This window comes from Chanodichthys erythropterus, chromosome 9 (assembly GCF_024489055.1).
Source record: "Chanodichthys erythropterus isolate Z2021 chromosome 9, ASM2448905v1, whole genome shotgun sequence".
Taxonomy (NCBI): domain Eukaryota; kingdom Metazoa; phylum Chordata; class Actinopteri; order Cypriniformes; family Xenocyprididae; genus Chanodichthys; species Chanodichthys erythropterus.
The window spans coordinates 37,560,840-37,572,816 of NC_090229.1; the positions used below are offsets into that span (position 1 = coordinate 37,560,840).

The 11,977-nt window shown below is 35.0% G+C and overlaps 1 protein-coding gene across 2 annotated transcripts; it reads left to right on the forward strand.

The window, feature by feature from the left end:
* The first annotated feature begins 368 nt into the window (after window positions 1-368).
* On the forward strand, window positions 369-7,333 carry fgf17 (fibroblast growth factor 17). Of its 2 annotated transcripts, none has more exons than XM_067394099.1 (5): window positions 369-599; window positions 996-1,032; window positions 1,551-1,731; window positions 2,305-2,411; window positions 6,821-7,333. In XM_067394099.1, the coding sequence occupies exons 1-5, from the start codon at window positions 568-570 to the stop codon at window positions 7,109-7,111; spliced, it is 648 nt and encodes a 215-aa protein (XP_067250200.1). In that variant the 5' UTR covers window positions 369-567; the 3' UTR covers window positions 7,112-7,333. The 2 variants fall into 2 exon arrangements, with proteins under 2 accessions (XP_067250200.1, XP_067250201.1); XM_067394100.1 differs by having other exon boundaries at window positions 1,587-1,731.
* Window positions 7,334-11,977: the final 4,644 nt, after the last annotated feature.

The window sequence follows — 11,977 nt, forward strand, 5'->3', positions numbered from 1 at the left end:
GTGAGTGGAGTGCCATGTGGATAGTCACATGGTCTCTTGCTGAAGTTAGTGATTTGAGTTATTTATATAGCTTACTGTAGATATTAGAAACACCTCCACATGTTCATTTTTTGAACATGTTCGGTTTTTCTTAAGTGCAGGAGTCTCTGAAGGGGAAAGGGGGTGCAACGCACATGGGAGGGATCTTGACGTCTATCACTCTGGCGCAGTGAGGTATCCAGACGCGCAGAGCGCACTGCGCGTCTCCACGAGTGACAGTGGCAACACAACATCAAGAGCACACTGGGCACACAGCACCATTAGAATGAAAACTCTGCGACTGCTATCAAACATATGATGGAACTCCATAATCTTCTGGACTGTATGTGGATCGGTCTTTTCCTAATCGGATTTATCCGCGCATGTGTTTGCGGAGACGCGCATCTGAGGGGCTTTTAAAGATCTAGCGCTCCCGCAGTCTTTATACTGGCGTACGGATTTGACTGCGCTCATTTAATCAGGAGATCACAGCGAGCTGGATTATCATTCAGCACAACCCTGGATACAACATTACTTTGCGTTTACACAATGTATGGAATAAATCAGCGCTGCTTGTACATGTGAGTATTGATATTTAGCGATTTATTTCATCTTTAAGGTTGCAGATAGATATTTTAGAGGTTAATGCTGTGGAAGAATATTTTTAGATTTTGGAAAAAAAAAAAAAAAAAACTTTAAAATTCTTTGGAAATGTTTTGTTTTGGTGCATCGGAAATGTGTTTTAATCTCCAAATAACCATGCAACCAACTCAAGAACCATATATAGTGAAAATGTGTTTCTTTTCTATTTAATTTTTTGATAATAAGTCGTTTTTGCTTAACTGAAAGCAACGTTAGAGAACTACTATTGTTATGATTATGTATTTAAATTATGTGATTTAAATTGCATGATATAATGCTAATATATCTAGCATACTGACCAACTTTTCTCACTTTTATTTTGTTTTACTTTGCAGCTCTTTTCATTTCTTCGTGGTGTGGTGTCACGCGCAGGTAAATATTACATTTTCTTTTGTTTGTGTTTGTTTTTTAGCAGCCTACTAAGCTTTAGTGTTTCATATAAATTGCATGCTTATGGAAATAACATTTAGTTTAAATATTGTAGTGGGTTCTCAAGCTTTTTGGTACTTGATCCTTCTATGCTTCAAAGTCGATTACAAGTTTTAATAACTGTTGGTTCTTCAATAACATAGTGTTGGGGGGCATATTAAATAAAGTTAGTTAACTACATTCTAATCAGCATCGATTAGTACTTAATTGTAACTCGTTTAAAATAATTTTAGGTTGGTGAGGCCCTCTAGTGGGCCCCGGGTCCCTATCTGAGAACTACTGCACTAGTAGAGTAGATGAGCCTAATAAATCATTGTCTATCGCATATATCAGCGTTGGTTATATAGACCTAGAGTTAGATCAGTGCTCTTGCTGGCATTTACAAAACGAAGCAGGTTTTCTATTCCAGCAACAGAGAGAGAGAGATACATGTGATCTTATTTTCCCTTTGCATCGAAAAGGGGGAGAAGAATCACCCTTCTCCTAATTTTAAGCAGTATGTGAGGGAACAGGGCTCACTGACGGACCAGCTGAGCCGGCGGCAGGTTCGAGTCTACCAGCTGTACAGCCGAACCAGCGGCCGACACGTGCAGATCCAGGGCAAGAGAGTGAGCGCCACCGCCGAGGACGGGAACACTTTCGGTGAGTCGCTCATTCATTCACACTAATTAACTCACGTCAGGTTTCGGTGCAGATAGGGCTGTTTTCGCGGCTGATTGGTTTATTGGCTGAAAAGGGACTTGCTGATAGTTCAAAAGACATTTCTTTGCTTAATCGTTTCCCCTTTGTGTTGATTAGGATGTGATAATTTGCTTCAAACAGCAAGGGGAAATGAGACTGATTTGACTCGAGTCGTCTTGAAAATCATGATATTGCGCATATAACTAAATTATAAATATACTTGAGATCTTAAAAATATTGATTAATACATTAAATTAAAATCGCATGCATTAAACACTTCAGTGCTTTTTGACTGCTTGTCATTTCTTTCTTACTTTTCATAATTTATTTCATATAAACATAAATAATAATAATAAACGGTGTGTAACTGGATCAGCTTATTTACATTGTTAACATCACGAAAAGTGACTTTAGGTCAGCTTTTACACTGCAGTCAAAAATGTTTTCATATTGATTTCGGTATATAGCCTTATATATAATATTGATAAATGGCTGTTCTATTTTGTTTGGTTTAACACTTGTGCTGCATCACAGCCAGACTTTACGTGGAGACGGACACCTTCGGAAGTCGTGTCCGGATCAAAGGAGCAGAGAGCGGCAGATACCTCTGTATGAACCGCAGGGGGAAACTCGTGGGCAAGGTATGTATTCATCATATTCTTTGGAGATTTCTCTGGAAAATATATTTCATTTTTGTTGGAGCAAATGTATTTTGAACTTCACAAAAAAATGGATCTTTGATTTTGCACGATTGGGTTAAAAGTGTTTGTCTAAAACATGAGATCGACAAAAGCATCCAATCAATTCCCTACTGACAAAATCAAGCCCCGCCATACATTTGTTCTTGTTCGAGAAGCCGTTTCACTCGGATATAGTGACACCTGGAGAGAAAATGTGTTGTTAATGACCTACACGTTCCATTAAACAATCCAAATATGAAGAAAATATTTTAGATTTTTAAATATTGAGGTGATTTATATATGAGGGAAGAACAAAACACTTTATGCATTTTTTTGCATTGTATCAAACCTGTTGCTAGTTATGCCAAATAATTTTATCAGGTAAATATCTTATCTGACAAAATTATTTGGCATAACTGGCTACAGGTTTGATTTTACTATGCAAAAAATGCATTAAAACAAAAAGCAGAAAAAGTAAACATTCACAACAACATAACAGTTATTAATATTTCATTGGTTCTCTTTTGTTTTTGCATGTGTTCATAATTTCTTTGTATGACATCTTGGCCAAAAAAAAATGTTTTTAAACTACGCAATATGCTTACAAAATTTTTAATATTTGAATAAAGGGTGAAGATGTTAATTTTCCTATAGGCCAGACATCACTTTTAGCCAGTACAAATGCTTTTCTTACTTAGATTTTTTTACTTGTTTCCAGTCCAAAATCTAAAAACTTTTTAAATCAAGAAGCATTTTCTACACTCTAAAAAATGCTGGGTTAAAAACCCAGCGATTGGGTTGTTTTAACCCAACTGTTGGGTTAAATGTTTGCCCAACCTGCTGGGTAGTTTTATTTAACCCAACTATTGTTTGAAAATGACTATATGGCTGACTTAAAATGAATCTAAAATGAAATTAAAATGTTCATTTATTAAACATATTAATAAATGTTAATTTTCAATATATTTTTTTTAAGTAAGCGATACTGTAATTTCTAAACAATAGTTGAGTTAAGTAAAACTACCCAGCAGGTTGGGCAAACATTTAACCCAACTGCTGGGTTAAAACAACCCAATTGCTGGGTTAGTCCATTTTCAACCCAACTTGGGTTGTTTTTAACCCAGCATTTTTTAGAGTGTAGAGAAGTAAAAATTATTGTCTTGTTTTCAGAAATAATAAGTCAAAATTAAGTGAGTTTGTTACTTAAAACATGCAAAATAATCTTGTTTTTCATTTTGAAATAATATCGGGGGGGGGGGCTACTTAAAGGGGTCATAAAATGGCACTTTTACAAGATGTAAAATAAGTCTCTGATGTCCCCAGAGTGTGTATGCTGCATGAAGATACAACAGGTATAGTTTAGTTTAATTACGATTATAACTTTTGCTGTCATCTTGCTTTTATGATATGCTATTGCATTTGTGTTACGTACTGTTTTGCAATTACATGGCCACACCCTCTTTGTTGCGTGTTCTCGGTGGGGTATGTAAATTTTAGGGTTAGTGATGTCACTAACCCGGGAAGAAGCTTGTTGTACACTGTAAAAAAAATCCCAGTAAAATTTACGGTAAAAAAACGGCAGCTGTGGTTGCCATAACTTTACCGTAAAAAATACAGTAGCAACGTAAAAAAAAAATCTGTTAAATTTACAGTAAAATAACGTATTTCATTAACTGATATAATGTTAATTTACCAACCTAATGAAGTACTAATATCTGTTTTGTACCTTTATAATACACTGACAGTCACCAATCACAGTGGTGATAAGAGTCACATGATGAATCAAAGTTCATCACAAGCAGATTTTCCACAAGCTGAGAAGGACAATACTAATATATAGAAGATGCACACAGTGTCATTCACACACACAAATTAAATTTTAATAATGCAATAAACATTAATTTAACAACATTAGATGTAACATAAAACCGTAATGTACATAACTGATTAGAAAAAAATGAGAAAAACTAAGAAGAAACAGAGTTATTTCAACGAAAATATATCAAATATGAAGTGTCACGCAGTGAATTGTGGGAATGTCAATTTACGGTTTTTCACTGTAAATTTTACAATGAATTGTTATTTTTCACTTTCAAAAACTGTGAATTTAACGGTGTTTTACCGTAAAATTACATTAACTGTAACGTTAGATCTATTACAGTTATTCACCGTATATAGTACGGAAACTTTCTGTAAACCAATTGACAGTTTTTCACTGCAGCATTTTTACAGTCTTTTACTGTTAAAATCACAGTCATTTTTTACAGTGTAGTTCCTACCAGCCGTTTGTTGTAGTCCTTAAACAGTCACTGTTAAAGAAAATATCTCCTTTGCATTGAGCGTCGTAATTTTGCAGATGTTGTTTATGCTCAAACTGCAACATTACACACTAACTAAAGTTAAAAAAGTCAAATCATAATCAATCACCCCTTTAATATACAAATCCGTCTCTGCCCACCCTCGAGTCACTCCAAACTCTTATGACGCTTTCCTGTGAAATACAAAAAGAGTTATCAAAATGCCAAAGCTTAAAATCCCTGCAAACGTTGGGACGGGTGAAGCAGAGCAGGACATGTAGATCAGCAGCTGGACAGTGTGAACGGCATCGAGGATCAGCGTACGTCAGCCTGAGACTCGACTGCCAGGCTGTAGAGGAAACGGCTTTCACACCCATTCTGTGTTTAGTCAGATGTCAGGCCACATCTTCCTTCACGGAAGTGGAAAAAATGTCTATGGATCTGCCATGAGACAAAGTTCTGGGACAACTAGCTGGAGACAGTGAGAGCATCAGGGCGGCCCTGAGCGGTGTTGAGAGATGAGGGCACAGACTATGAGTGCTCGACTGCCGGAGGCTTGCTTACATAAGATACAAGCCGTTTAAAAACACTTTGAATTCCTTTTGGAAGTTTGGGATTAGTAGTGAAACAAAGTCTGTCATGTAAATAATAAAAGATGTTTTATTCTCCATGAGCAGCAGTGACATGAAGTTTAACTGAGATAATTAACAAAAACTTCAGACATCCATACTGATAGCTGTCAGTATGAAGTCCAACCCTTGTTAACAATTAGTGCGCTTCATTGTACATAAATGTATATATATTAAAAAAAAAAAAAAAATCTGTACTTGCAGATGTTTCTTAATACACTTAAGTAACTTAAACTTGAGTAAAAATGCACATTGTAATTATGTCAAATGAAAAGTTTTACTTTCCTGTTTTAATAATCTTTTCATCATGCTGTAAAGAATACTTATTTTGATGTGCTGACTAACATACTAAAGCACATATAGCACTTGATTATATTTTTAACTTATTTAAAGTTAATACATTTAAATCTACGTAACTGCAACTTCATCATTACAAATATATTTAAATGCATGCCAATCTAGTTTCAATAGAAATGATTTTAAATTTTATTTACACTTGTCAGTACATTCACTATATTTCAATGACAACAGAAGTAATTATGAAATTACACATAAAGAGTCTGATTTAAGTAGGACAAAAACACTCTTCAACTAATGGAATTAAATATAAATTTAAACTATGCACTGTTAAAAAAAAAAAAAACACAAAAACAGCACAAAGTACTGTATAAATATAAAGGAATTTTCCATATTGGTTTTTTACAGGTGTTTTACCTGTATTTTGAATTATGCATTTCTTTGTGTTGTAGAGTTGTGTCCATAAAATTACAGGATAATGTCTTGCCAGAAAATTACCAGTACATTTTCCACAGTCCAATACATTTTAATGTAATTGCAAATAACATGCAACTGTCTGAAAAGTTCAGTTCAGTTTGCACTTAAGTATAATCTTTTACAGTAGGCTATATTATTTATAATGAGTGTGCATTTTAAAAGTATGCTAAAGATTCACAAGAGAAGACCTCTGTCGGATCAGCTGAGATTAGTGAAACATAAAACAAAGCCTGTAAAAATATACATCTCAGAATAGGCTATAAATATTCACATCAGTACAGATACACGCAAAACATAGATATATATTCCAAATCAAAGTCTTTTAATAAATACTATAATTACTGAATTATATATAATACAAATTAAAATTGGAACAAGAACACATGGCTTGATTTTGTCCGTGGGGAATTGATTTGATGCTTGTGGTTTGCTATTGGCGGATCTCATGTGAGTGACAGGTTGCCCCGCCCTCATCATCATGCTGCAAGAGGGAGGGGAAGATATTCTGATAGGCACATGAATTAATAATAATAATAATGTGAACGGATAAATCATTTAAATAAATACTGCAATATTCCATGAAAAAACAAACAAGAGTTGCCCATTTTGGTTTCATGGTGACTTTAAAGTTCTGTGAAATAACATGTGACTTCTTGTCTCTTTATCACAGCCTAATGGCAGGGGAAGGGACTGCATCTTCACAGAGATCGTTCTGGAGAACAACTACACTGCCTTCCAGAACGCTAAATATGAAGGCTGGTACGTGGCCTTCAGCAGAAAGGGTCGGCCCATCAAGGCTTCCAAAACCAGGGAGAACCAGCGGGAAGTTCACTTCATCAAGCGCCTCCACAAAGGTCCTCTTCCCTTCCCCAACTCGGACCAACCCAAACACTTTGAGTTCATCAGCTTCCCTCCGACCCGACGGGCTAAACGCAACAGAAAAGCCCACTCCGCTTCCTAACACCAACACTTCCACAAACTCACAGACTATTTTCCTGTTAATACTGAGAAGAGGCAGCTTTATTTTTATATATTTTCGTACTTAATGGACTTGATGAAGCCAACAACGCTGAACGGATGCTCAGTGCAAAGGGTGACTTGTAAATATGGTAAAAGAGAATGTATATATTTAATAAGCTGGTATTTGTATGTGTGTTGTGTGAGCATTTTGTAAAGACTTTAAGACAATATGCTCAATAGTAAAAACACAATAAAAGAGCCATTTCCCTTTGAGGGGAATATAAATGTAAAATGAAATGAATCAACAGTGGTTTTACATTATACCTCATGTGTCTGAAATAAATATCTCCAGCTGATTCTCATCAATTGTTTGCTAACTGTTCCTGTACTTTTAGCAACAAATGAGAAGTAGCAGCAGGGGTCGGAAAGAAATGAATACTTTTTATTCAGCAAAGATGCATTATATTGATTTTTGTAAAGACATAATGTTTCAAAAGATTCCTATTTTAAATAAATCGCTATAATAAAATACATTTTTAAACATCTGTCCTTTTGAACTTACTATTCATCAAAGAATTCAGTAAATATATATATATATTTATCATGGTTTGAAGCAGCACAACTGTTTTCAACATTGACAATAACCATAAATCATCATATCAGAATGATTTCTGAAGGATCATGTGACACTGAAGACTGGAGTAATGATGCTGAAAATTCAGCTTTGATCACAGGAATAAATTATATTTTACAATACATTCACATAGACAACAGGTATTTAAAATTATAATAATATTTCCCAATTTTTCCCAATACTGTATTTTTGATATAATACATGCAGCATATCATAATGATTTCTGAAGGATCATGTGACTCTGAAGACTGGAGCAATGATGCTGCTTGATCATTATATTTGAACATATATTCTCTGCTGCCACCTGCAGTCCTGTTACTGCCACTGCAGACATTCGAGAGCTCAGACTGTGAAAGAGCATCGTGCACTCAATTACACTCAAAATGATTAGTAATTTGTACGGATCCAAAAATGCACATCTTCTTTGTTGCATGCACAAATTCTGACCTACATTAATACAAAACTGAAGTTTTGTATACGTCTCTATTTGTACAAAACGCTGTACATTCATGTACCTCTGGAATTTGCACACACAAGTTGTGAAAGTATTAGTTTTAAAGGGTTAGTTCACCCAAAGTGAAAATCCTGTCATTAATTACACACCCTCGTGTCGTTCCACACCCGTAAGACCTTCATTAATCTTCAGAACACAAATTAAGATATTTTTGATGAAATCCGATGGCTCAGTGAGGCCTGCATTGAGAACAAAGCCATTCAAACTCTCAGGGTTCATAAAGGTACTAAAAACATATTTGAAAAATGTTCATGTGACTTACAGTGGTTCAATCTTAATATTGTAAAGCGACGAGAATACTTTTTGTGCACCAAAAAAACAAAATAATGTCTTTTCAACAATATATGATGGGCCGATTTCAAAACACTGCTTCAGAGCTTTACGAATCAAATCAGTGAATCGGAGCGCCAAAGTCACCTGATTTCAGCAGTTTAGCCGTTTGATAGGAGATCAGAATCCCTGATTTAAAACAAAAGATTCGTAAAGCTCAGAAGCTTCATGAAGCAGTGTTTTGAAATCGGCCCATATTGTTGAAAAGTCATTATTTGGGTTGTTTTTTTGGCGCACAAAAAAGTATTCTTGTGGCTTTATAATAGTAATATTGAACCACTGTACTCACATGAACTGATTTAAACATGTTTTTAGTACATTAATGGATGTTGAGAGAGGAAATGTCATTGCTGGCTATGCAGGCCTCACTGAGACATCGGATTTCATCAAAAATATCCTAATTTGTGTTCTGAAGATGAACGAAGGTCTTACGGGTGTGAAACGACATGAGGGTGAGTAATTAATGACAGAAATTTCATTTTTGGGTGAACTAACCCTTTAAATGTAGTAACACACACTTATGAATTTGTCTAACAGGTGTGTAGATGTGCACACATTAATAATTAGCACAAGGCTTATTCATTGGTAGTGTGTTGTGAAATACTTTAATATCCTTAAAAAAGTCTCAAAATCCAAATCAAACAAGATCGTCAATGAATGCACGCGTGTCACCTGATCCATCTTCTTTGTTACATGCGCAAATTATGATACACTAATACAACAGAAAACATTTGTATTTACTAAAAGGTCTCTGTTTGTACAAATTGCTGCACATTCGTTTAATTCAGAATTTTCTACACGCAAGTTGAAAGGCATTTGGTTGTGGATAATAAAACATGTCTGCAACATTTATCAGGTTCATTTGTTAATCATTTTGATTCTAATTTCATCCCATACAGACTCTGCATAGAGTTTATTACGTTTATGTGTGCTGTTAAAGTGAAGACATGTATCATCAGTAACATCATCATGTCCTGCTCTTCACATGGGGGATTTTCTCTGTATTTTCTGAGCAGTGAAAGTGCCGTTAAACCCTGTCTACTAGTTAATATGTTGAAATTAAAGCCATGACTCCTCATCTATTGCTCTGAAAGCAACATTGCAGCAGATTTAGTTGTTAAAATCTTTTCCCACACGGTACCATCTCTCTTTATTTATGACCATCTGTTTATGTAATCCTGCATTTGTCATTTTCAACAAAATCATGTGAGCTGAGACTATATCCACTATCCTTCACTGATTTCTGTAGTGATTCTGACAGATGGTGCTATTTCTATAGCACACATCTATATGAGATCAACATACTAAATTAATTTCATCAGGCTCGTCATATTCATAAGCTTTAATGTTTAGCCTGTATAATCACAGAGCAGCTGCTGAGAGCAGATATGAGTGCTGACGCCTTCTGATCCACTGAAAAGACCAATATAATTGTAATATTATCCCAAGTAATAAATCTGGCAACAAAAGCAGACACGAGTATTAAATATAGGCCTAAAATGTTGTTTATTTAGCAATTAATAGTATTCATCTCTGTGCCAGGAAAGCAATTGATTATTTTGTATGTTTTAGAATTAACATATATATTTTTAAGAAGAATCTGCATTTTGATAAAAAAAATAAATAAAAAAAAATACAGTAATATTGTAAAATATTATTACAATTTAAAACAGCTGTTTTCTATGTGAATATACGTAAAAATATAATTTATTCCTGTGATCAAAGCTGAATTTTCAGCATCATTGCTCCAGTCTTCAGTGTCACATGATCCTTCAGAAATCATTCTGATATGCTAATTTGATACTCAGGAAACATTTATGATTATTTTCAATGAAAACAACAGCTGGAAACTGTGATACATTTTAATATGAATAGTGTTGCACTAGGAGGGATATTTGGTCTAAACAAACCAGGTGAGGTCTGTCACTCCTCACTCCCCCGCTAGGGGGCAGTAGTTAATCATATCAATAGATGAATAGATGGTTCAGAAGAACAGCATTTAATTAAAATAGAAACCTTTTGCATCATTATAAACTATTGTTCACAAGTTTGGGGTCATTATTTATTTATTTATTTATTTTTAAAGAAATTAATACTTTTATACAGCAAGGATGTGTGAAATTGATAAAAAGTGATAGTAGACATTGTTAGAAAACATTTCTATTTTAAATAAATACTGTTCTTTTTTAACTTTTTATTCATCAATGAATCCTGAAAAAAGTTTCACAGGTTATAAAATAAAATTAAGCAACACAACTGTTTCCAGCATTGATAATAACTGAGCATCAAATCATCATATCAGAATGATTTCTGGAGGATCATGTGACACTGAAGACTGGAGTAATGATGCTGAAAATCCAGCTTTGATCACAGGAATAAATTACATTACAAAAAAATATTCACATAGAAAACGGATACTTTCAGATGTAAAAATATTTCACAATATTACTGTTTTTACTGTATTTTTGAGCCTTGATGAGCAGAAGAGATTCAAAAACATTACAAGTAATAATGTGTCCAAACTTTTGACCGGTACTGTATATCTATCTATTAACCAAGATGGAGTGACAGATATGGCTTCACCATCCCTATTCTATTGAAGAGAACTCTGTAAGATACACGTCTGCCCTGAGAGATCGAGTCTAAACTCTGAACTCTCTTCATTGCACTGCATTACTCGTAAATGCAATGTCCCCTATAGCTGAGTCCAGTCCCAGTTTTAACTGATCAGTGAGTCAAGCAAACGCTTATTTTCTGTTTCATATAGGACTGGTGCCTACTGAAGAAAAGTGCTGTTAGTTTAACAAAATAAAGAGACCAGTGAATGACTAAGTTGTAAGTTGTGATGACAAGTCAAATTTCGAGGCGTTCTCTGAAGTGATCACTGTACGTGCAGGGAAGAGATGGAAGTCCCACACTCATATCCTCAGTCAGTTGAGCGTGTTTTAGTGTCTCTCTTCATCCAGTGTGTTGATCTGTCAGTCTGTGATGAAGATCTGGTGGAGCATACAGTAGGAGTTTGACTCTCTCTCTCTGCTTCTCATGGCAGCTTGTTTCCTTTCTCGCTTCTGCATGAGCTTTTTCGTATTGTCAGTTCCTCTTTCAAGGGTGAGCTTGAGTCTGTTTCCCCCACTTGCACGCACAGTGATTCGCTCCCATTTGTGATGGGACAGCTGTAGTCTCCTCTGTGAATCGAACACTCAGAGAACAGAATAAATCCCCACATAAATTATCATCACAATGGTACTGAGAAATCTGTCCTGCTTTTCCTTTTTTAGGAATTTTTGGAGTCTCTTCTGGTTGACAACAGCAGTTCCTCATTTTATTTAAATAAGGCAAGTTGTTCTTTGCAGCTTTGCAGATAATCCTCACAAATACATCAATGTGAC

Excerpts from the sequence above, each read along its gene's own strand:
- fgf17 (XM_067394099.1), top strand. The coding sequence starts at position 568 with ATGTATGGAATAAATCAGCGCTGCTTGTACAT. Across the intron at positions 1,732-2,304 it reads CGAGGACGGGAACACTTTCG|CCAGACTTTACGTGGAGACG; the intron begins GTGAGTCGCTCA and ends GCTGCATCACAG. Across the intron at positions 2,412-6,820 it reads GGGGGAAACTCGTGGGCAAG|CCTAATGGCAGGGGAAGGGA; the intron begins GTATGTATTCAT and ends TCTTTATCACAG.